This window comes from Hypomesus nipponensis, chromosome 3 (assembly GCF_054491055.1).
Source record: "Hypomesus nipponensis isolate SF chromosome 3, ASM5449105v1, whole genome shotgun sequence".
NCBI lineage: Eukaryota > Metazoa > Chordata > Actinopteri > Osmeriformes > Osmeridae > Hypomesus > Hypomesus nipponensis.
Genome location: NC_140363.1, coordinates 15212434 through 15236750, shown reverse-complemented (window position 1 = coordinate 15236750; position 24317 = coordinate 15212434). Strand labels below are relative to the sequence as shown.

Here is a 24317-nt window from a genome sequence, read left to right as displayed (position 1 = left end):
TTAATCAGTCATGACAAAAGCGAGAAACCGCACAATCTGAGTGTAGGGTCAAGAGCAATAGCTAAATTGATAGTAGCCTAGCTAGTTAACATAACCTTTTCTGGTTATTAAGTCACGTTTATTACTTCACTAAAAGTTCTAGACCGGCCTATTTATCAGGAAATAATCATCACTTTCGTGTGCATAGCCAATATAGCAGTTTGCTATTTAACTTAATGTTATATGGATGGAACCGTAGGAATGGTTGTAGTTACGCAGGTTACCGCTCTCTTTACAATGTGTGCTGACTGTGGCACGAATTGACACCTTGTGTTCTTTGATCGCTCCCGTTTGGCTCCCGTGGTGTTGTTAAACATGTGTGATATGCACGAATTAAGAAGTGTTAGGTGTCGGATGGGGGGCTGCAAAAATATTTGAGTTTTGCAAGTGGGCCGCAAAGTGGAAAAGGTTGGGAATAGATGTGTGTCTGTTTGTCCCAGAGAGCCAGTTCCTTGAATGTTGAGGTGTGACTGAACACTGAAGCATAGCTTACTGGAGTCTCTTTACTTTGTCATATCCACACTTCCTCTGACAGGTTGCAATTATGCGTCACAGTCACAGTATCCTGTTCCAGCCATCCTAACCCTAACCCATTTCAGCCAAGCTAATCTAATTTAACCAAGGCCTGCCTAGCCCAGCCCATCTCATTTAACCATTCCCAGGCCAGTTTAGCCACGCCCCACCCCCATCACGCCTATTCCAGCTCATCCCCACCCACCAAGCTCAGCCCAGCCTACCTTAGACCAACCTAACCAGGCTAACCTATCTAAACCCAGGCCATGCTAACCTTTCCTAGTCCATCCCATGTAACCTATCCTAACTCTTTTTAGCCGGGTCTCGTCCAGCCAATTTAGTTTTACTTAGCCCAGCCGAGCTCATCTAGTTTAGCCCAGCCCATGGCTGAAGTATATTGGGTTGATCTGGACACGACATTGATGTTCTCCTGGCTCCCCTGAGAAGCTTCTGCTCAGTATACAGCTCCTGGAATAGCCTAGTGGGAAGAGAGAAGAAGGATCTGTGTGTGTGTGTGTGTGTGTGTATGTGTGAGTGTGTGTGTGTGTGTGTGAGAGTGTGTGTGTGTGTGTGTGTGTGTGTGTGTGTGTGTGTGTGTGTGAGTGTGTGTGTGTGTGTGTGTGTGAGTGTGTGTGTGTGTGTGTGTGTGTGTGAGTGTGTGTGTGTGTGTGTGCTCGCCAGAACTGCTGGTCCTGCCAAAACCAGACTGTGAGGTCTGATGAAGGTCAGAGAGACGCCCTTTTCCTTCACTTAATATCTGCACCTCTCTCTCTCTCTCTCTCTCTCTCTCTCTCTCTCTCTCTCTCTCTCTCTCTCTCTCTCTCTCTCTCTCTCTCTCTCTCTCTCTCTCTCTCTCTCTCTCTCTGTCTCTATGTCTTTCTCTCTCTCTCTCTCTCTCTCTCTCTCTCTCTCTCTCTGTCTCTATGTCTCTCTCTCTCTCTCTCTCTCTCTCTCTCTGTCTCTCTGTCTCTCTCTCTCTCTCTCTCTTTCTTTCTGGCTCCATCTCATTGTGTGGGTATGAATTGTGACTGTATTGGCTGGTTGGGTGTGGCAGTTTGTTTGTGTGTGTGGGGGGGAAGGGGGGGGCGTTCTGGAGATTTAAAAATTCTGAATTAGTGTTATGGTCCAATAAAGAGCATGGAGGAAGACAAAATAGTTTCTCTCTCTTCCCATTTCTTTATCTTTTATTCTTTCTCACTCTATTTGTCTCGCTCTTTCCCCCTCTTTCTCCCACCTTGCCTCCGCTCTATTTAAGTAAATCCTTTATACACGCAGACCATTGATATTCAAATAGAAAAAGGGAACACATTCAGATGTTCATTATTATTCAGTAAAGGCCAGTTTCACCCGTAGCGGATCATATTCTAATGATCTTATCTCTGCTGACACAACTGAGAGAACAGACTCAAACTTCCTGACTGCTCCAGGCAGTAAGAGAAAATCAAATCCCCCTCAACAACCCTAACCCCCCCGTTCACCAGCAAAAATCTGTCTCAAGAATCAATCGTCAAAATTCAGGCCTAGCAAGGCCTTGTTGTGTGTGTCTCCATGTGTGCATTCAGATGGTGCAGTGTTCTAGAGTTCCTCTGGTTCTACCGGGTGCAGTGTTCTAGAGTCCCTCTCGTTCTACCGGTTCCGAGTGGGACCTTGAGGTGTGTCTTTCATGTGGGTTGTCTCCTTCTATACAGGAGCAGAGGTCACGAGGAGACAGTCATACTACACTGCATCTTTCTCTTTTTTCCGATCTGTTTCTCTGTCCATCCCTCTCTCTTGCTCTCTGTCTTCCTGATCATGCATTATTCATGTGTTCCCGGTCTGGCTCTGCCCCCTGAGACAGAGAGAATGCTCATATTGTTCCACTGCAGCAGCAACACCTCTGCTCTCGATATTCTGTACCTTCGCATTTCCTGTTATCATTCCGGTAATTACCACTTAGTACTAGATCCAGTCAAAGCAAACATTGTTGAAACAATTTTTCACATTGTTAAAGTTAGAAACATTGATGAACATTGCTTAGTCGAGTTCCTGTTACTTCCCTGGACATTAAACGTCCTTATCCTTCCAATATGAAGCTAAGCTAATATGGCTAACCGTAGCATATGCTTAACCCAGGCAGTAATAATGCAGTCACCCCGAATCCACTATAGCTGACCTGGACCTGCATCTGTCAAGCTAATGCTAAAGCTTATAGTACTATCTCCCTTTGCCCCACTTAACTATGTAGCTGACGACACAAACACACAGACACACACACACTCACACACTCACACGCACTCACAAAGAGTCATTGCTGGGATGGGGATAAGGCGGAGATGTACTGTAGTTAGAGCAGCGTGGTCTAATATTTGTAGCTGTGTCTTCCTGGAAGTGCTCTCTCTTTCTGCTGATGCTGAGTGACATCATGTGAGCACTGGGCAGGGAGGGAGCCTGCATCAACATGGTGGCCTGGTGCAGGATATCCCCTCATGGCTCACCACATGAATCCCTCATCATGTGCGTGTGTGTTTGTGTGTGCCTGGCTGCAATGCCTTAATGTGTAGTAGAATGACATTGTGATGTTTGCAAATATATATCTGCAGCCTGGATTGTTATAGGCTGCACCATGGAATTTGTGTCCCGCTTCATTTACATTACATTTACATTTAGGCATTTCGCAGACGCTCTTATCCAGAGCGACTTACAGTAAGTACAGGGACATTCCCCCCCGAGGCAAGTAGGGTGAAGTGCCTTGCCCAAGGACACAATGTCATTTTGGCACGGCCGGGAATCGAACTAGCAACCTTCAGATTACTAGCCCGAGTCCCTAACCGCTCAGCCACCTGACTCCTGAAACAGCTAAGCTGCTTGCTCTGGATGCTAAATGTATCCATGCTCCTCTTGTTTGGAGGCTTGCCTGCTGGTGAGCCTTCATCCAGCAGAGGGAGATTATATAAGCCTTCATAGCCATTAGCCATGGTTCTGACAACTGGGTCTTATCTGCAGTGCAGTCTGGGAATGACTGGGATCCCAGACCGGAGCCTGAGACTCTTCTGAACCGCTCAGCAGAGCTTGTGATGATGAGTGAGGTAGAAAACGTCTATGTGTGTTAGCACACGTGTGTGTGTGTGTTAGTAAAGGTGTGTGTGTTGGGATGGGTGTGCGGTTGTTAGTGCAGATGTGTTAGTATGGATGTGGGAGTTAGTACAGGTTGTTTGGTTGAAGTTGACTGCTTTGTGCGACCTGAGGGAACATGGCTTTGCTCTGCTAGCCAGAGGGACTACAGGCATGGCCTATTTACACAGCACTAATCAAGCCTCATTAAAACTCTGCAGCATCACCACACATGCTTGTTAGTTTGCCTAAGACTCAGAGAGAATAGTGATGATGAGGGAGGTATTTTTGAGTGGTTGTGCTGTTCATGTACCGTAGCTCTTTGGCCCATTATCGACTATAACAGAAGGCTTGTTGCCATGACAGAACATGGGGAGAAGCAAGCATGTAGGAACAGAAGACTGATTGTGTTGTCATTAATGAGGTTAGGTGACTCATTACGAGCGTGGTTAATACCTAATATATGTTGCTCTAAGGTACGTACCTAAACATCAGAATTCCTTGATGGTACTAAATAATACATTTAACATCACATAACCATTTGTAAATGCCAAATGTTTTCTGTTTTGGAAATTCCATGAAATGTCTGTGGAATGTGGAATTCTATGATGATGGTCATCATCCCTGCTAGGCATCGTCACAGGGTGAGGCTTGAGGTATTTTTATAGAAGGGTGATCTCACCCTGGACTGTTGACAGGAAATGACATGCCTCGGATAGGAAGTAGTCCAAAGACAGGTTACATCACTTCCTGACTTATGGCCATGTGAATTGTAAGATGTGATCTCTTTTATGACTGTAGGTTGTAGAAAGACAGAGACCTGATCCCAGTTCACGTCTGTCACTATAGAAAGTATTTGAGTTCCTTCGATGCTCTCTCTCTTGCTGGGAAGGATCAGTCTACCTCATCATCATCATCATTATCATCCTTTTCTCTCCTCTAATGGGAGCTGTGGATATAGTCATTGGTAAGAAGGAGGAGAGATGGAGAGTGAGGATGTTGATTCCAAAGGGGAGTGGCTTTGCTCTTTCTTTCTCTCTCTCTCTCTCTCTCTCTCTCTCTCTCTCTCTCTCTCTCTCTCTCTCTCTCTCTCTCTCTCTCTCTCTCTCTCTCTCTCTCTCTCTCTCTCTCTCTCTCTCTCTCTCTCTCTCTCTCTCTCTCTCTCTCTCTCTCTCTCTCTCTCTCTCTCCTCACACACACACTCACACTCACACAGACACATGGCCAAGCTGACGCCAGTGCAATGCTGTGTCTGTCTCTCGTTCTGTCACAGAGAAGAGAGGAGAGGAGAGAGGGACTATAGCCATCTGCATCACCCCGGACCTGATGGGAAATATCCTTCCCATGTCTGGAATGTTCTGGATTAGCCAGTGTGCTGAGCTAGCGTGCTGGGATTGCCATGTTAGGAGCTGTTTCTGAGGTATGCTACTGGAGGAATCTGATCACACTGTGGAGCTAGCTCGTTAGCATGTCAGTGTCGTGTTGTCCATAATCGCTCTAATGTTCCTATCAGGACTGAGAGGGGTTTTGCTGGTGTTCCTGCTCATCTGTGTTTGTGTCTACATGTGTGTGTGGAGCAGAGAAACCTAGCATGGAGGTGTAAACAGTAGGCTCTGTGGATGCTGTTGTTATCCGGACAATGTGCATGGGCTGTTTGTAGAGAAAATAGAATAGTTTATAGCTTTCTTTATATGTGTGCGTGCTGCTGCTGATGAGTGTATCAGGTTTAGGTTCAGATGTGTGTTAGGCCTTCTGGGGATGTCTGACAGTGTGTGTGTGTGTGTGTGTGCGCACATGCTGGAGCAGAGAGGGCAGTGAGGAGACTGGAAGGCAGGTGGGCTGTATGCTGTCAGACCTGGGGCAGAACGCCGGCTCTGCACTTCCACACACCGGAACACAGTCTGCATCCGTGTGTGTGTGAGAGAGAGAGAGATACACGAGCTGGAGAGAGGTAAGCGGAGAGACCGAGGGATGGAGGTGAGGGATGGAGAGGGGGAGGGGGCAGGAAGAGAGGGACTCTGGAGAAGGCGCAGGCACAGACTGTAACTGGGCTGGGCTGATTTATATGTACAAGGTCTCTGTGTCTGGCTCTGGCTCTGTCTGTCTAGGCTGTTTGTGAGTGTGTGTGTGTGTGTGTGTGTGTGTGAGTATAGATATATGTGTCACCAGCTTACTTTATCAACAGTGGAAGGCTTTGTCAAATGAAGGAGGAGCTGAGTGATATTTCCTGATGAGATAGAAAGGTCACAAGGTAATACAGTCATCTAATTGGCTCATCACTCACCAACATTACACTCTTATTGGTGGAGCAGGACTGTTACCGTAATGGCGGCATTATCAACCAACCGGAAGCTCTGCTCATCCCTGCCATTGATTTCCAAAGACACATTGCCCCCTCGTCACCTCTCACAGAGACATCAGAAAGAGACTGATGTCTGTGTGTGTGTGTGTGTGTGTGAGATTTGTTTTCTCCAGCCTTCCTAGAGGCTGGTGTGAGTCACAGTAGGACAGTAGAAGAAGGAGACAGAGTGAGGCAGAGAGTCAGGCCCAGCAGTGCTGGGGTGTCATAGTAGCATGTCTAGCTATGCAAGCTTGTCATAGCAGCTTAGCACAGCATTAGGCTTCTGACTGAAGAGTAATGTTATCTGAACGGAGACCAGATCCTTCTCTGGTTGGTTAGACCAGGGTTTGAATGAGAGAAGAGGAGATGATCTGTATTAAAGCAAGATTAGGTCTCGGGTTAAACACTGTCTGTGATTTAACAGGAAGTACGGAGAGAAGCCTGGGTTCCCGTATTGCAGTCTGTCATGTCTTTGATTGAAACACGTATGATACATGTATGATACATGTGACTGTTGGGCTGGCTGGTTTGGTCGTCAGTGTCATCACAGAGAATTAGAAAAAGAAGCTGAAATACAACCCCACCTCACCCAACCCCACTCTGTCTATAATGAAATACCCCACCCCACCCCACCCCAACTCTCTCTCTCTCTCTCTCTCCCCCTCCTTCCTTCCCCCTGCGCACCTTGCTAGGTGCAGGGTGATCATGTCCAGTCTAATATTAGCTGTCATACAGAACAGGCAGGGTGTTTCTCCCTCAGCGCAGCATGAAAGGGTCGGCTTTTGGATTAGCATGTGTAATAACCCACTAGGCTTTTCTCTTCATGAATTAAACATATCAGGCTGTTCTAGTCTTACTAATGAATATGTCTCTCCTTTCTTCCTCCGCCTTTCTTTCCTTCCTCACATCCACTGGTTCCAGTTGTTGTTTTTTCTCAGATAAGGGCTTTGTGCTTCAAGGTCATCTTAAATGTGAGCAGTGGACTGTCTGTTTGTTGCTGGTGACTCGGGCTGAAAGATTTCAGAGCTTCTTCTCTCACTCATTCCTCTCATCCCTCTCTCTCCCTCTCTCTGTGTCCTGTCTGTGGTCTCACCACAATTACTGACTAATGACCTGTATCTTTTTTTCTTTCCTTCCTTCTATCTCTCCCTCCCTCCCTCCCTCCCTCCCTCCCTCCCTCCCTCCCTCCCTCCCTCCCTCCCTCCCTCCCTCCCTCCCTCCCTCCCTCCCTCCCTCCCTCCCTCCCTCCCTCCCTCCCTCCCTCCCTCCCTCCCTCCCTCCCTCCCTCCCTCCCTCCCTCCCTCCCTCCCTCCCTCCCTCCCTCTCCCTCCCCCTCTACAGCTGATTTCGAGGACCCATCCATCCTAGTACTGCAGTTGAGACAGTTGTGTTAGACCATGAATGTGGTTGCCACCTCTCCCCTCGCCAGTGAGGCCCCCTCCCCCATGATCACCTCCATAACGCCCACCCTGGAACCCCCATCAGGTGACCCCCGCGACCTGGAGGACACCCCCTCTTCAGGCCTCGCTCCAGGGCCCAGCAAGGGCAGCCCTGGCCTGGACTCGCCCCCCCGGGAGAGAGACCCCTCGCAGAGGTCTCGGAAGCCCCCTCCCATGCACACGGGGGCGGACTGGAAGGTGGTTCTTCACCTGCCGGAGATTGAGACCTGGCTAAGGAACACCTCAGAGAGGGTCCGTGACCTCACACACTCCGTCCACCTGGACTCCCAGAACAGGCACGTGGATGTGCACCTCGTTCAGCTCAAGGTAAGGACAACACACACACATACACGCACATGCAAAACACACTTGCACATACACTTGCACATACACACACACACAATTCAGGGTGTGGTTTACTACCCTTTAAAGACCACTGATGTGTGCTGGTGATGGTTGGCTCTAATGGGATGGCTGTCACAGGCTTGGAGCTGCTCTGGGCCTGTGAGCGAGCGAGGCTGAAACTCCTCACTCAGAACTGTGGGGGAGAGAGCAGGGATCTAGATTCACCTCCCCAGAGAGAGGCAGGGGGAACGAAAGAAAGACAGAGAGAGAATAAAAAAGACAAAGAGAATGTAGAAAGAGAGAATTGATCCGTTTTCTAGCCAATAGTCTCACTGGATTATGACAAGCCAATCAGAACACTGATTCAACAAGGAAATTGATGTTCATCACAAGACTAGATAATCTTGGCCAGACCAGCTATCTTAAATGTCTCTCCCTTAATATTTACTTTATTGTCATGTCCCATTGTTCTGTACAGTTGTAATTTTATAGTTATATAAAAAATTAAGAACATATTTTTCTTGAATGTCAGTCATTCAGACACTTTTATCCAAAGTGACCAACAGGTGGGGAGTTGAACCAGCAACATTGTGATTTGTAGTCAAATGCTCTACTTCTGATTTATTCTATCCCCTACATTCTATAGTCAATCTGTAGTCTATTTTCAGTACAGAACAGTGCGTGTGTGTGTGTTTGCATGAACGACCTCAGAGCCAGTGTCATAACTGGATTCCAATTGGAGCATCATAACATAATGAGAGGCCCTCACTTGTCCCTGTGACCTAGTCCAGGGTTACATAAGAAGGGTTATGTAGTTAAGTCATCAGATACCACTTTTCAATTTGTATCATCCCACTCTCATCACCCCATTCTCTGTTAACTTTGCTAATCGCTAATCTCCCTGCAGTACTGTCTCAGATGCTGCATACTATCATACGTTTTATGGTTTGCAGAGATTTGGTTTGGAGTTGCGTCATTGCCAGCTTTGACCCACCGTCTGGCTAGACCTCGACGGGCTGACTGTTCTGTGCAGAATAGAAAGTATCATGTATTTGTTTATCAGTCCATAACAACTTATTCAAGCAATGCACGGGATGCATTGCAAAGCTGTTCCCTTGTCGTGCTAGTTTGCTTAAGACACTACCCGCTATGGTGTACATCTGTCTGACACAAGGCCACCCGTATGTTCCCAGCCTGGGTAACAGAAGTAGCTGGCCCTCCAGTAGAGTGCAGTATTTGCCCTGAGGCTGGTAAGTGTTAGATACAGGCTGCTGCCCCCTCTGCTGGGGTAATGAAGCATTACAGCAGACTGGTGCGCTGCTGGGACACCAGCTGGGGGCAACTCTGCATGGTTGCTCTGTCTCCATAGACCAGACCCACTCGGGGTTCTTTCTAGAACAGACCCACTCGGGGTTCTATCTAGAACAGACCCACTCGGGGTTCTATCTAGAACAGACCCACACGGGGTTTTATCTAGAACAGACCCACACGGGGTTCTATCTAGAACAGACCCACACGGGGTTCTATCTAGAACAGACCCACACGGGGTTCTATCTAGACCAGACCCACACGGGGTTCTATCTAGAACAGACCCACACGGGGTTCTATCTAGAACAGACCCACACAGGGTTTTATCTAGAACAGACCCACACGGGGTTCTATCTAGAACAGACCCACACGGGGTTCTATCTAGAACAGAACACACAGGGTTCTATCTAGAACAGAACACACAGGGTTCTATCTAGAACAGAACACACAGGGTTCTATCTAGACTGAGGCACTCAGTGCTTCTGCAAGCTGCTCCCTGATGTGGTGGTCTAAGAATAACATCCCTGTCTACTCTCTGCTCCTGCACTCTGCTTCTGTTTAGACCTCTGCATCTGTAGCTGCGTCTGCCTCTGTTTCTGCCTCTGCCTCTACATCTGTCTCTGCCTCTGTCTGTGCTTCTCTGACTGGCTGAGCAGAAAATCCGATGAATGTGAATGAAACATGCAGCATCTGGGGGCCTGGGGAGCAGGATACTGCTGGAGAGGCTGGTCTGGAGTCAGTGACTAGTCACCCACTACTGGTTGTGATTAGGGTTACAGGGAGGGAATCTGATCCAGGGCCTGTGTTCTTTGTCGGGGAGCATGTGAAGAGGACAGTGGAGAAATCGCTCCCCCCAAAGGCTGAGTCATCTCACACACACACACACACACACACACACGCATACATGGATGCATACACACACACGGACGCATGCACACACACACGTTGTTGAATACTTCCACAGTGTTTAATCAAGAAGAGATATGGTTAGAGAACAGCTTATCGGACACACACGTAGTTAGCACACAGTCTGAAAGAGGTTCAAGTCACAACCTCCCTATTCTGATTGGTAGTCAGTGTTTCACTGGTGGAACTTGGTTTGGGCCTGTCCTAGTTAGATACTTCAGTATGTAGCGTACATGACCTCCTCCATTCCTTCAGTAGACAGCTGACATCATCTTACCTGGACTCGTCCCAGTCACCTCTACAGCTCTGTCAACAGATGAGACCTGTCTCTGGAACCTTCCCTCACTCTCTCTGCAGACAGAATCACCTTGCAACACCCTGCCCTCATGCAGACACAGCCCTCCAGCTGAGGCATGGCTGTGTGTGTGTGAATGTGTATGTATGTGTGTGTATGTATATGTATGTGTGTGTAAGTGTGTACGTATGTGCGTGTGTATGCGTGTGTGTTTATGTGTGTGGTCATGTGAGCAGTGGGACCCAGGTCAGGTTCTGGCTGGTGAATGGTGTCTTTGTTCCGGGATTCAGTGTGGTTCTGTGAGGAGGGTGACTCAGACAGACTGTCATGTCTGGGCCTGCTCAGTGTCCTGGCTGGAATACGTACCTCTCGCTAGGAGAACATGGCTCTTAGTGTTGACGTCACTGAGCGCTGGACACCAGTTCCTAGCCTTACCCTGACCTCTAGTGGTGAGTATGTATATTCCAACAGGATGTTTCCTCCGAAGAGAATCAGAGAAGGACATGACTGTAGATGTAGCAACAGAATTCTCTAGTCGTGCAAACTCCCACTATTGATCTGTGATGTGACTTCCTCAGGGTGTTTTCAGAGTGCCACAGTGTGGTCTCGGCTCTGCAGTGGTGACTCTGAGGCTGCTAGAAAAGACACAATCATATAATCCACACCACGTCCTGCCCTGCTTAGTGGGTACCCAGGGCTCGCAACTAACCTTTTTCCTCACTGTCCCAGTACTGTCCCGAAGTGCAAAATGAACCATCCCAAACTGAACTTGACCGGTCCCAAAATGTAAATTCTTGCATTTTGACATTCTGACATGGGTCTAGGATATTTGCAACACTATTTAAGAAATCCCTACAGCTGTGGGGCTCAAATCAATGTGTTTACATACACCATAGAATACACAATCGTCTTGCTTGTTTCATGGTGGTGGCTAACACAATTCTTGCTGTGGCTGTAGTATGTATAAATGCAGTTTTGCCAACGTTTCTAAACGTTTTAAAAATATCTTATATATCTTTAAAAAAAGATATATAAAATGTTTGCATCATTGATGAGAACTTGATAAGGACTAAAGTCTACTAAACTCTATTGTACTCTATTGTACTTTGCTCTGCTTTACTCTACTATGGTTTAGGCTCCCCTCCCCTCCCCTCCCCTCCCCTCCCCTCCCCTCCCCCTCCCCTCCCCTCCCCTCCCCTCCCCTCCCCTCCCCTCCCCTCCCCTCCCCTCCCCTCCCCTCCCCTCCTCTCCTCTCCCCTCCCCTCCTCTCCTCTCCTCTCCTCTCCTCTCCTCTATATTTAGTCTGCCTGAGGGTGTGTGTCCTGTCCTTGACATGCTGTCATAGCAGGGTTATTCTATTAGCACCAGAGAACAGCAGACACTCTGCCGCCCTCAACCTCAGCTAACCTCAGCTGCACCCCCGGCCTCTGCCTCACTACTGTTTTACTATTATTGTGTGAGGTAACAGTAGCCTAGCCACAATTGAGTAGAATAGAAAAGTACATGGCTATCACTGTTCCTGTATCAAATAGATAGATATGACTTTCGTATGCCCCTGTGTAGGTAAAGATGACCGTGTATAGAACATAGAGCTGTATTAGTGTATTACATCCCTCCTCCCCGCCCAACCAAGGCCCCACCCACCCCACCATGTAACAGCTGCATGTAGAATGTTGAGAGGGCTGGGGACTGGGTTGCAGTGGTGACACCCACACACACACTCCCAGCCGCAAGTTCAAGCTCCTCCAGCTTTATTTATACTTCCCCATAACTGTATGTGTGTGTGTGTGTATGTGTGTGTGTGAGAGCCTGTGGTGTCTAGCAGCTGTCTGAACACATTTATAAACACTGATGTCATCCCAGATACGCCTAGAATCCCAAGAATTCTGCAGCCTGCAGTCCTGTCCTCTCCTCCTTTCCGCTCCTCCTCACCTCTCCTCTGGAGATCCTCACCCCACGCTTGGAGAGCAAGCTGGGTGGGGTGAGACTGGGGGGGAGATGAAGGGTGAGAGCGAGGAACACACACACACACACACGTAATGCCCCTGAACCACCAGGAGGGCACCGAGCAGCGTTACTCTCCTGTGTGTCTGTCTGCAGCTTCTCTCACTGCAACACCAGGGACCGAGCGTGGAGCGCTTTATGAGATCTCCCCTCTCTCTCTACTCTGGATCAGGTTACTGTGTAGGGTCTGGACTGGTTGACAGCTTACCGTATACAGTAGCACAGTTAGGAATCCAACTTCTGGCATACTGGGTTCAGAACAGAACCACAGTACACACATAGTACTGTGAATGTCACCCACAGGGAGGGAGAAAGGCCCCTGCAGATCAACCCTACTGTTAGTTATACTGTAAGTTATGCAGCAAAGTGACCAACGTTAATCACAGCTGGTTTAACAAACAAGGGCACGTATCAAATCAGATTGGACACTGACCGGTTTCCCTGGAGATGTCCTTGACTACCACCCCCCACCCCACCCCACATCCCCCTCCCCCATCCCCGCCCCTTCTCCTGCCTGATTCCTCCACAATTTCTGTCGCCCTGCCTCAGCTGCCTCTAGGAGGGATAACTGAGGAGGAATGAGGGGTGGGGGGGTTTAAAGAGGAGTCTACATGAGGGGGAGTTTGTAGCCTAAAATAGCTCCCAAATGTTGTCTGGAGCTCCTCCTCCCATGAGAAAGAGGTCAAGGGGGGGGGGGGGTAAGAGGGGTGGGCAGTGACACCACCCACCATAGCTAGCACATGGGAGACCAAGCACACCAGAGCAGACCAAGACGTCTAACCAACACACCAGGACCGTGTGACAGTGCTAGCCTTGTTGCTTTGCTGCAAACCACCTCATCTGATTGGAAATCTGTGGAGAAATTAAACCTTGTTTGTCATCTTTGTGACGGGTAAGGAGAAGACTAACAGCTCTGGTCGCAGTCTGTTTGAATGAAAGGCTTCTGAACGTGTCGGTCACGCCACAGTCATGGCAGTTTGTTTAGAATGCTGCGTGTTTTGAACTTTCAGTGTTGTATGTTGAATGGATCTGTGAGATTCTTACAATGAACAAATGTGTGTGTGGATTTTAGTGTCTGTGTGGGTTTGTGTGTGAATTTTAGTGTGTGCATGTGTGTTTTTGTTTACGTGTTTTAGTTTGTGCATGTGTGTGTGTACATGTATGTATGTGCTGTATGTGAATTATTTCATCATCAGAATCCTGTCATACCTATGCAGTTCAGTGACAGACCCAGAAACAGCTGTTAAAATAACATGTGCTTGTTTAGAAACTTCAAACACTTGAATGTCTATGCACAGCACATGACTAGTTAGCCTGGCCTTTCGGCCCAGGCCTTGTGTATGAGATGATATGGTAACTGTTATGAGGATATCTCTATGGCAGGATACAATAACAGCAACTCAGATATACTGTTGCTTAGTCACTGGTGCCTTGGCTAATAGCATGCTCCTCTGCTACACTAGACAGATGAGTTTATTAGCCTTGTGTGAGTGAGTGTGTGTATGTGTGCATGTGTTGGGTCAAAGACGAGCTGCGCGGCTATGTGTTTGACCTACATTCAGGGATGCCAGTGGGTTTATTTGCGGAGCAGGAAGTACTCGTGCCAAGATCCTGCCTGCCCTCCCAGAGGTGCTCTGTTGTTAGTGTGTTGTTATGACGACACCTTAGTGACTGTAGCAGGGGGGCTTAAGGTTAAAGTACAGTAACCCTGTAAGGCTGGAGACAGTTTTAGTGTTTTGGATATTTATTACAGGTGTATTTTATTTGTCTCAACTGGTGGTGAAGGGAGTGAGCTCTCTCACTGAGAAAAGAAACCAAGCGTCCAATTGCCAGTACCTAGCTAATTACAATTGAATTAGAGTTACAGATGGTATTCAGTATATCAAAAGATAAACACCTGCCCTGACTACACTGTGTCCTGTTGTTGTCCTGTGTCTGTCGCGTGAATCGCTAGGAGATAACCGTTTTTTTCGTCGTCAACTATGTCCGAAATGACTATATTACACAAGTAGTGTCGTATAGCAGAGGATGTTCACAGACATCTACAATACTCTTGCCCTCCATTGCTTCTAAAACATCAGTGACATCTCAACATTGATAAACCTTTGCGACACTGCGTCCCGCGAATTTTTCGCCGACATTTTTCAACTCAACCGAGAGACGCGCGCAAATTCGCGTGTTTGCATTGACTTAACTTGTAATCTCGCCGTGTGATAAATTTGCTTCGGTGTGAGCACAGTATTGTGGTCTTGTTGTTCCGTTGTGGTCCTGTTGTGGTCTTGTTGTGGTCTTGTTGTGGTCCTGTTGTGGTCCTGTTGTGGTCTTGTTGTTCCGTTGTGGTCTTGTTGTGGTCTTGTTGTTCCGTTGTGGTCTTGTTGTGGTCTTGTTGTGGTCTTGTTGTGGTCTTGTTGTGGTCTTGTTGTTCCGTTGTGGTGTTGTTGTTCCGTTGTGGTCTTGTTGTGGTCTTGTTGTGGTCTTGTTGTGGTCTTGTTGTGGTCTTGTTGTTCCGTTGTGGTCTTGTTGTGGTCTTGTTGTTCCGTTGTGGTCTTGTTGTGGTCCTGTTGTGGTCTTGTTGTGGTCCTGTTGTGGTCTTGTTGTGGTCCTGTTGTGGTCCTGTTGTGGTCTTATTTGGTTATGTTGTGGTCCTGTTGTGGTCCTGTTGTGGACTTGTTGTGGTCTTGTTGTGGTCTTGTTGTGGTCTTGTTGTGGTCTTGTTGTTCCATTGTGGTCTTGTTGTTCCGTTGTGGTCCTGTTGTGGTCTTGTTGTTCCGTTGTGGTCTTGTTGTGGTCTTGTTGTTCCGTTGTGGTCTTGTTGTGGTCTTGTTGTGGTCTTGTTGTTCCGTTGTGGTCTTGTTGTGGTCTTGTTGTTCCGTTGTGGTCTTGTTGTGGTCTTGTTGTGGTCCTGTTGTGGTCTTGTTGTGGTCCTGTTGTGGTCTTGTTGTGGTCTTGTTGTGGTCCGTTGTGGTCTTGTTGTGGTCTTGTTGTGGTCCTGTTGTGGTCTTGTTGTGGTCCTGTTGTGGTCCTGTTGTGGTCTTGTTGTGGTCCTGCTGGGTCCTGCCTCACAGCAACACTATACTGCTCAGCAGAAGCTCCGTGCAGCAGAGAGGTCAGATGACTCAGACGAGCTGCAGGGTATGAACCTGCTCACACCAGACTGCAGCCAGGTCAGAGTGCATGTTACCAAACTTAAAATAAAAGCTCTGACAGACCAAGGAACACCCAAACACAGCAGGGCTGCCTCTCTCCTCATGTGACTGTTCTGTAACGAGTGACTTTCACTGTCACAGAAAGCCTCCATCACTGTTTCAAAGCCCCTCTCTGTTCCTCTGATGAGAGAAAGTCCTTCCCCACAACTGTTTGTGTGTGTTTGTGTGTTGATGTGTTTGTGGGTTGGTGTGTGATTGTGTCTTGGTTTGTGTGTGTGTGTGTTTGTGTGTTGGTGTGTCACTGTCCACAGGCAAGGTGGTGGGGAGGGGTGAAAGGTGAAAGGTCATCTAAGCCCGGATGCCTGACTAAACACAAGCTGACTTGAGCTCCAGTCTTCACAGGGACAACAATATAACACCACAAACACCATCAGGGCTGGAGGGATTACATGTTGCTACATCACATTCCTGGTACTGTGACTGACTTTCTGCAATATCATTATTATTATTATTTCTTCAGACCTCATCAATTGCTTATTGACTGGTTGGCAGTGGAAAAACATCTGCTGTCATTTTGAAAATATCGAAACCTCCAGCTTCTGTATAGCTGCTGTCGTCCTCCTTAAAGAAGGAAGGATAGGACTGTTGGGTTTGGTCTGGGGGAAGGAGGAAGAACAAGTGACAGCTTTATAATCAGATGTTCCAGACCGGGAGATGGTGACTGTTGTGTCCCCCCCCAGAACAGGAGGAAGTAGGTCAGGTTTCTAGGATGACTCAGGGCTTTATCAGGGCGGACTTTTCAGGACAGTCAGAAGAGGGTTTTAGCCCAGCAGTCTGCCTGTCTGGCGGGCCAGCCTGACGTCTCCCTGGCTGCTTTTACAATGTCTGAAATTAGTTCTTTAATATCAACCCCCCCCCCACCCACCCACCCATTTTCCTGTGCCTTTCCCCCCCAACCACCACCCCTCCTCTTAAAATTATAACTGGTCTCTGGATCAGGCTTTGAGCCAGTTAGTCAAGGTGACAGCCAGCTAGAACCAGATAGAGTTTAGGACAGTTATCCTGTTACTGTAAGACCTTTCATAGACAAGCTGTTACTGAACATACTGTATACCATCAGCTCCATAAATACAGAATATTACTGTAGTCCCTTATTAAGCAACGTGATTGGACAGACCTGAGGAAAGAGGGTGAAGTATCTTCCCTTATTGGTCTGCTGGTCAACTGCTGTGTGGCTGAGAGGGGCTGGGAGGAGCTGGGAGGGGCTGGGAGGGGCTGGGAGGGGCTAGGAGGGGCTAGGAGGGGCTAGGTTGACCAGCCATGACCAGATCTGCCATGCTGGAACTGGTACAGTAGAACAGCACAGATCTTTCCATAACCAGATTCAAATCGAGGCCTGCATAAAATAAAGCAAAGGACACTGTTTGACTCTTACGTGCTGCATATTCTGCCTTCATCTCATTCATTTCTCTAAGCGTCATCAAGCGCACTCTCCGTGTGTGTTTGACTCACGTCTCCGACACGAGAGGATGAGTTTGTCTCTCTGTGTCAGTTCTGCTTCTGCCGAGGGCCCTCTGGTAGAGTTCTGTCAGTTTGTGGTGTGGTTGCTGCTGTTAGGATCATCAGGACTGAAGGGAGCTTGCCAAGACAGTCATGAGTTGCTTGATGAGTTGGATGAGGAATAGTAATAGTTGTGGATTCATTTAGCAGACGCTTTCATCCCAAATGACGTACAGGGGGAAATTTGAACCTGTGACCTGGATACCCATGAGATAGTAGGTAGAATTGGAATACAACTATTTCATGGTAGATTCAAGGGAGTGGTTAGTGTACTGTAGAGCAAAATATGGTTTCGCTGTGACTTTGTTTGTCACATACTCTTTACTTTTGCTGAATTCTCCCCTTTTCTTGTGTGTGTGTGTGTGTGTGTCTGAATGTGTATGTTTGCGTCTGGCCTTGCACGTGTCCAGGACATCTGTGAGGACATCTCGGACCACGTGGAGCAGATCCACGCACTGCTGGAGACAGAGTTCTCCCTGAAGCTGCTGTCTTACTCGGTGAACATCATCGTTGACATCCGCAGCGTTCAGCTCCTGTGGCACCAGCTGAGGGTGTCCGTCCTGGTGCTCAAGGAGAGGTTGCTGCAGGGGCTGCAGGACTCCAACGGCAACTACACCAGGCAGACCGACATCCTGCAGGCCTTCTCTCAGGACCATGACCAGGTTAGAAACTACATTACCCAGAATGCACCACGGCTTGGCGACCTCACCCTCAAACGTCTGTGGGATTTCTAAACCCTACCGTTCACATCACGACAGACTGTCGCCACCTTGTGGAATACACACACAAAAAAATTAATAATAATAATAAATAATATTTTCTTTATAAAGACACTATTTCCTAATAACATGTGGTTGAAAAAGCATAACAAAATAAAAAGTGTGATGTGTTTGATAATAAAACAAAAAAACACAAGAATTGCCTTTTTATTCGACCAATTTCAGACTGTATGACGAGATGGCGTGAGTAGCTTTAAGATAGTTGAAAACACTAAGTGAACATCTCTAGGTTGATGACACTATTTCAATAACAAATTCGTCTCACCAAGTTTCTCCTTTGTCTGCAGACCCGCCTGGACGCGCTGACTGAGGTAGACGACTGTGGTCAGCTGACCATCAAGTGCAGCCAGGACTACTTCTCTCTGGACTGTGGCATCACTGCCTACGAACTGAGTGACTACAGCCCCAGTGACGACGCAGAGGCCCGAGGCCAGGCCCAGGAGGGGTCACAGGAGGGTCCTCAGGCCCAGGAGGGGAGGTGTTCCTACCCTGAGCTCCAGCGAGACTTCCCAGAGCTCCTCCAGAGCGTCGACCTCCTCACCATCGCCGCCGAGAACCTGTCCTCCAATCAGGGGCTCGTCTCCAAAGAGAGGGTGGTGCCTGGCGCCTCCGAGGACACGCCCGCCTGTGTGGAAAAAGACGACAACTCTCTGTCCGTGCCCACAATGCACTGCGGTAGCAGTACGCCTCAGAGCGAGAGTTCGCTTTCAAAGCGTCCTCTCCAGGGGGCGGTGAGCAGCGAAGTGTCCCCCACCCAGCCCTCTCTTCCTCCCAAGAGGGCTATGTACCTGGAGGGTGAGGACCTCCACTACACCCACCCAGGGGGCAGCTTTCACAGATCCAGCCTGCCTCCGGGCCTCCAGTTCCAAGCCGAACTGAGCCGAAGCACCCCCTCCCTCTTGGATCCTCCGGATCGCTCTAAGTTCTGGCTAGAGCTGGACAGTGTGTACCCCAATGCAAACGCCAGCCAATCCTATGAGAGCCTGCAAGCTATGAATGGAAAGAACCTGCAGAGGAGCCGAAAGCAGAGCCTCAGGGAGGGGCCCAAACCCGGGGGGGTCATAGCCCCTTTCCCCCTGCAGAGGAGCATCTCCGAGGCTGGCCGCCCCCCAGGGCGAAACCCCCAGAGTGACCAGGACAGCCCCCTTCCCTCCCCCCTCAGAGACCCCCTCTCCTCGGACCAGGAGAGCCAGGACGACGGCTCCTCCCCCTGCCCCCCCAGCAAGGCTGCAGTTTGGATCCTCAGGCAGAGAGAGCTCCAGGGGGCCCAGGTGCAGGCGGGGGCCAGCCCAGAGAGGGAGCGATGGTACGGGTCGGAGGAGTTCCTGGCCCTGCCTGCCCAGCTCCGGAAGACGGAGATGCTGGCGATGAAGCTGGAGAGCCTGGCTCAGGCCATCCCATGGGTAAGGACACACTGTTAGTCTGTTTCTGCTTGTTGGAATGGATTAAATTTGCTGTCATCCTGGAACTAGACTGTGTAGAGAAAGGCTCTAAAATACTATTGTGTTACGACTCATCTTAGGATACAAGTGTTACTAATGTTTGCATTGTATTGGACGGTCTCCATCATGTCAGTCAAACAATGAATTATTAAATCAACCAATGAACCAGCTAGTTAATACATCTAATTGACCAATTTACTATCAATCAGTCTACCAATAAGTCCCCCTCTTCCTCGTAGAAGCCGGGTCAGAGCTGTGGTCAGGAGCACCTCCAGGATGTGGACGACTGGGACCTGACGGAGCTCAACCCCGAGTGGGACAGCGAGGAGACGGGCGAGGACACCGGAGGAGAGGCACACCTCAGAGGCCCACCTCCGCCTCTCTTACCCCCCCAGCCCCACCACCAGCCCTACCTCCAGCCCCACCACCAGCCCCACCTCCTCCACCTACCCCAAAGGAGGCCTCTCCACGTGGGCCGCTTCTCCCCTTCCTCTTCCAGCGACATGGCCCCCTCCCTGGACGACAGCATCGAGTCGGGGCCCCTGAGCGACCTGCAGTCCGAGGACGAGGTCTGGAGCTCCTCTGGAGGAGACTCCAGGAGGGGGGAGCTCCCCCGGCCCCAGAACAGAGCCTCTCCCCTGGACTGTGCCCGCAGCGGACAGCCCCTCATCCTCCAGCTCCTGGAGGACATCCAACACCAGGACCACAACCATCCTGACATCTGGAGCAAGATAGAGGTGAGGAACCATCTGTCATGTTGTTGGGGAACAATAATGCTATGAATAACTATCATGGATAATGTGAATGGCCTCAATTTTATACTTAAAACTTGAATGGGGTGTTTATTTATGCTGGTATGGATTATTTTCATATTTCATGGATCATAATACATCCATTAGATCATTGCTCTCTGTTTGAAAGGTCAAGTTTTAATGACCAGATGGCTTATTGATTAGGGCTAGAGTAATGATTGATGGAGGGATGGAGAACAGATCAATCCTCCCTGCCTTGCTGTAGATGGTAATGTGACATTAGACCTGAACAAATACAGACAGCTTTGCTCCAATGTCATGAAGCGCTGTTGAATAACTGTCCCGTTGACACAGCTTTAGAACCCAGCTTCAGAACACACAGAGGACTTAGAACCCAGCTTTAGAACACATATAGAACTTAGAATCAGGCTTCATCTAGGCTACCTGTATGAACCCTGGTTTACACCAGATTCTGGTCAGTATTGGAAGCCCTCAGTCAGTTTGTCAGAGAGAGAGAGAGAGAGAGAGAGAGAGAGAGAGAGAGAGAGAGAGAGAGAGAGAGAGAGAAAGAGAGAGAGTCCTAGGCAGGCAGTTACCCCCCCCCCCCCCATCTCCTGTGACCGTCTTTCTTCCCCACCCTGCTTGTGTTTGACGCACCACAGTTTATCAGACAGGCAAACCTGTCCTGGACAGTGAGCTGTTGCTGCTCTCTGCTGGTTGTACACAGAACTACACCAGCAGGGTCTGTGAGACAGTAGAGGTAAGCAGAGGGACAGATGTTATCAGTGAGGCAGTGAGTCAAGTATTGAGGTGGGAGAGTTAGTGAGACAGGGATTGAGACAGGCAGTGAGACTGGGGTAGTCAGTGAGACAGTGAGGTAGGCAGTGAGACAGGTGCTCAGTGAGACAGGCAGTGAGACAGTGAAGCAGGCAGTGAGACAGGTAGTCAGCGAGACAGACAGTGAGACAGGTAGTCTGTGATTCAGTGAGGTAGTCAGTGCGACAGGGCCACCTGAACTGATGAGTGTCACCCTGGGAGGTGATTGATGAGATTAGCATGCGGCCCTCTGGAGATGGCTTCATCCTCATGGCAACAGACAGCTGGCAGCTGAAGGTTCCACCGCCACATCTCAGGGGCCTAGTCAAGTGTGACGCAGCCTCCAGACACCAGACGTCCCTCTCTCGTCTCTCGCCCTCGCTCTCTGTCTCTCTCCCTCTCTGTCTCTCTCTCTTTCTATCTCTTCCTCTCTCTCTCATGTCTTTAATTTCTTTCTCTGTTATTTTATCATCCACTCTATGAGAGGAATAGAATCTAAGAGAGGAGTAAGATGAGAGGGATGAGAGCAGAGGCCAGGGCTGGGGACTGGCCGAGCACGACCCTGTTCCAGGCTGGTGTGCCTGTTCAAACGATAGACGAGAGAGAGAGAGAGAGAGAGAGAGAGTGAGAGAGAGAGAGATAGAGAGAGAGAGAGAGAGAGAGAGAGAGAGAGAGAGAGAGAGAGAGAGAGAGAGAGACAGAGACAGAGACAGAGACAGAGACAGAGACAGAGACAGAGAAAGAAAGAGAGGGAGGGAGAGAAAAAGGGAAAGGATAGAAAGTGAGATGAGAGAGTGATAGAAAGAGAGGGTGACAGGACACAACCTGGCTATATAAGGGCTGCTTGTTTGCCAGCCCCTGGCACTCCTCTGGTGTCAACTGTCCAACAGGAGGTGCTCTACCTTTCAACCAGACACCCGTTGGCTTCCTAGTCAGGCTGCCCGCTCCACGTTCGTTCCCGGTCTCAGCCACATCAAAGCTGCTCTAAGAAGTCAGGTCCAGAAACGTCAATACAACCCTGGTCTCCTCTCCTCCCCTCCCCTCCCCTCTCCTCTCCTCTCCTCTCCTCTCCTCTCCTCTCCTCTCCTCTCCTCTCCTCTCCTCTCCTCTCCTCTCCTCTCCTCTCCATTCCCTTTCCCTCCTCTTCTCTCCCTTCCTCTCCTCTCCTCTCCTATCCTATCCTATCCTGTCCTCTCCCCCCTCCCTCCCTCCCTCCCTCCCTCCCTCCCTCCCTCCCTCCCTCCCTCCCTCCCTCCCTCCCTCCCTCCCTCCCTCCCTCCCTCCCTCCCTCCCTCCCTCCCTCCCTCCCTCCCTCCCTCCCTCCCTCCCTCCCTCCCTCCCTCCCTCCCTCCCTCCCTCCCTCCCACTCTCCTCCTCTCCTCCTGGTCAGTACTGAGGGAAGGTTGTTCATATCAATATACCTTTGATTTTCATCAGGCTCAGATAATGAGCAGGAGAGTCTTTGGACAGAATCACAGAAATATCATCATATTGGATTTCTTTTGGGGTCATGAATGCAATTACTGCATTGCGCTCAATCGGTCAAGGTTTCCATATATACTCGACTGGCCCGACATACACCTATCACACACACACACACACACACACGCACACACATACACGTACATGTATACAGTGATAGATCAGTAATTATTCAGCGCACAGGAAAAAGAGGTTGGCCACAGGAGAGGTGTGTGTGTGTGAGTTTGTCTGAGTGTGTGTCTATGTGGTTGGGTTCCCTGTGTGGCCACCAGGTGGCAGTAGCTCTCCACTTTGGAGCGAGCGCTGCCCTTCATCTGTTTCTAAGCATCTCTGAGTGATCAAGGGCAACCTTACTGACAAGGAAACTTCCCCATCAAACTACTGCCTGTTTGTTCTGGTGTGTGTGTGTGTGTGTGAATACCCTGGGCCTAAAATGGACCTTGTTTGAATTGGAAGTTTCTGTCCTTGAATTAATTCACTCAATATTGGTTTGTTGTGAACTGAAGGGGAGGGAGCTTGGAGGTGACTGAGACTGGAGACAAAACATCGCAGACTTTGTCTCCCTTCTACCCCAAGCCCTCAATTATTTTGCTTTTTTCCTTTTCTCTTTCTTTTTCACTCAATTTGTCCTCATCTCTCACTGTCTTCCTCTCTCTCTCTCCCAATCTCTCTCTGCCACCACCTCTCTTGTCCTCTCCTTCTGTCTCTCCTGCTCTCCTTCTGTCTGTCCTCCTCTCCTCCTCTCTCTCCTCCTCGCCTTCTGTCTCTCCCTCTCTTCCAGGGGTTTGTGGGAAAGCTGGATGAGTTCATCTGCTGGTTGAGGGAGGCACTGGAGACCACAGAGAACTGGACGCCCCCTAAAGCAGACATGGACAGTCTCAAGCTCTACCTGGAGACACACCTGGTGAGACACACACACACTCTCTCTCTCTGTCTCTCTCTCTCTCTCTCTCTCTCTCTCTCTCTCTCTCTCTCTCTCTCTCTCTCTCTCTCTCTCTCTCTCTCTCTCTCTCTCTCTCTCTCTCTCTCTCTCTCTCTCTCTCTCTCTCTCTCTGTCTCTCTCTCTCTCTCTCTCTCTCTCTTCTCTCTGTCTCTCTCTCTCTCTCTCTCCTCTCTCTCTCTCCTCTCTCTCTCTCTCTCTCTCTCTCTCTCTCTCTCTGTCTCTCTCTGTCTCTCTCTCTCTCTCTCTTCTCTCTCTCTCTCTCTCTCTCTCTCTCTCTCTCACTCTCTCTCTCTCTCTGTCTCTCTCCCTTATAGAGAACGTGCATGTTCCCATGTAAACAGGCTTACATAGATTGTCGTGCACAGGACATGACTGCATATGGATGCAAACAAAGAGACGAGCAGTATCCTGGAAATCACTCACACACTCACAAGCAAACATATGTGCCCCACACACATATTTACGTGTGCATACACTATTTGCACACATTTGCATCTATCGAGAGAGACTAACAAATAGACATCTGCATATTTCCCTGCTGAGTGCAGATCTGCATATGTATGTATGTAGATATGTGTATATTGACATTGACGTGTGTGTGTGTGTGTGTAGTACTCAATGTATGTATGAGTTGTGTACAGTATGGGTATTCTCTGTTCTGGAATGCCAGCAGTAAAAATATTCAGTACAGTCTGTGTGTGTGTGTGTGTGTGTGTGTGCGTGAGTTTGTGTGTGTATGTGAGAGTGTGTGTGTGAGAGTGTGTGTGTGTGAGAGTGTGTGTGTGCGTCTGTGATAGTGTGTGTGTGCGTGCCGCATGGCTCTGTCAGGCTTTTGTAGGCCAGCTGGTTTCTCATCTCGTGGAAGATGTTGTTAGGTTTTACAGCAGAGGGCTTCACGTGTTAGTATTGATTGAGAGGGCAGTGTTACTGACTTACTAGCTTCATCTCTCTCCCTGTACCTCTCTCTGTCACAACACACACACACACACACACACACACACACACACACAGGCTGGAGCTGGAGAAGGAGAGCTGCTCTCAATAGAATTGTTGGCCTAGCCATCCAGCTGGCGTGAGAGGTGTGTGTGTGTGTGTGTTGGCATGTGAGGTGAATGAG

General features: G+C 49.1%; 1 protein-coding gene across 1 annotated transcript in view; it reads left to right on the top strand.

Annotated features, from left to right (window-relative positions):
- The window catches only part of akap6 (A kinase (PRKA) anchor protein 6), a 91794-nt gene that overhangs the window by 386 nt on the left and 67091 nt on the right, over positions 1 to 24317 (top strand). The window contains exons 2-6 of the mRNA XM_084678855.1: positions 7325 to 7749; positions 17397 to 17648; positions 18053 to 19168; positions 19447 to 19944; positions 23039 to 23161. Coding sequence (XP_084534981.1) covers positions 7381 to 7749; positions 17397 to 17648; positions 18053 to 19168; positions 19447 to 19944; positions 23039 to 23161 — 2358 coding nt within the window. The 5' untranslated portion in view covers positions 7325 to 7380. The remainder of the gene's footprint in view (positions 1 to 7324; positions 7750 to 17396; positions 17649 to 18052; positions 19169 to 19446; positions 19945 to 23038; positions 23162 to 24317) is intronic.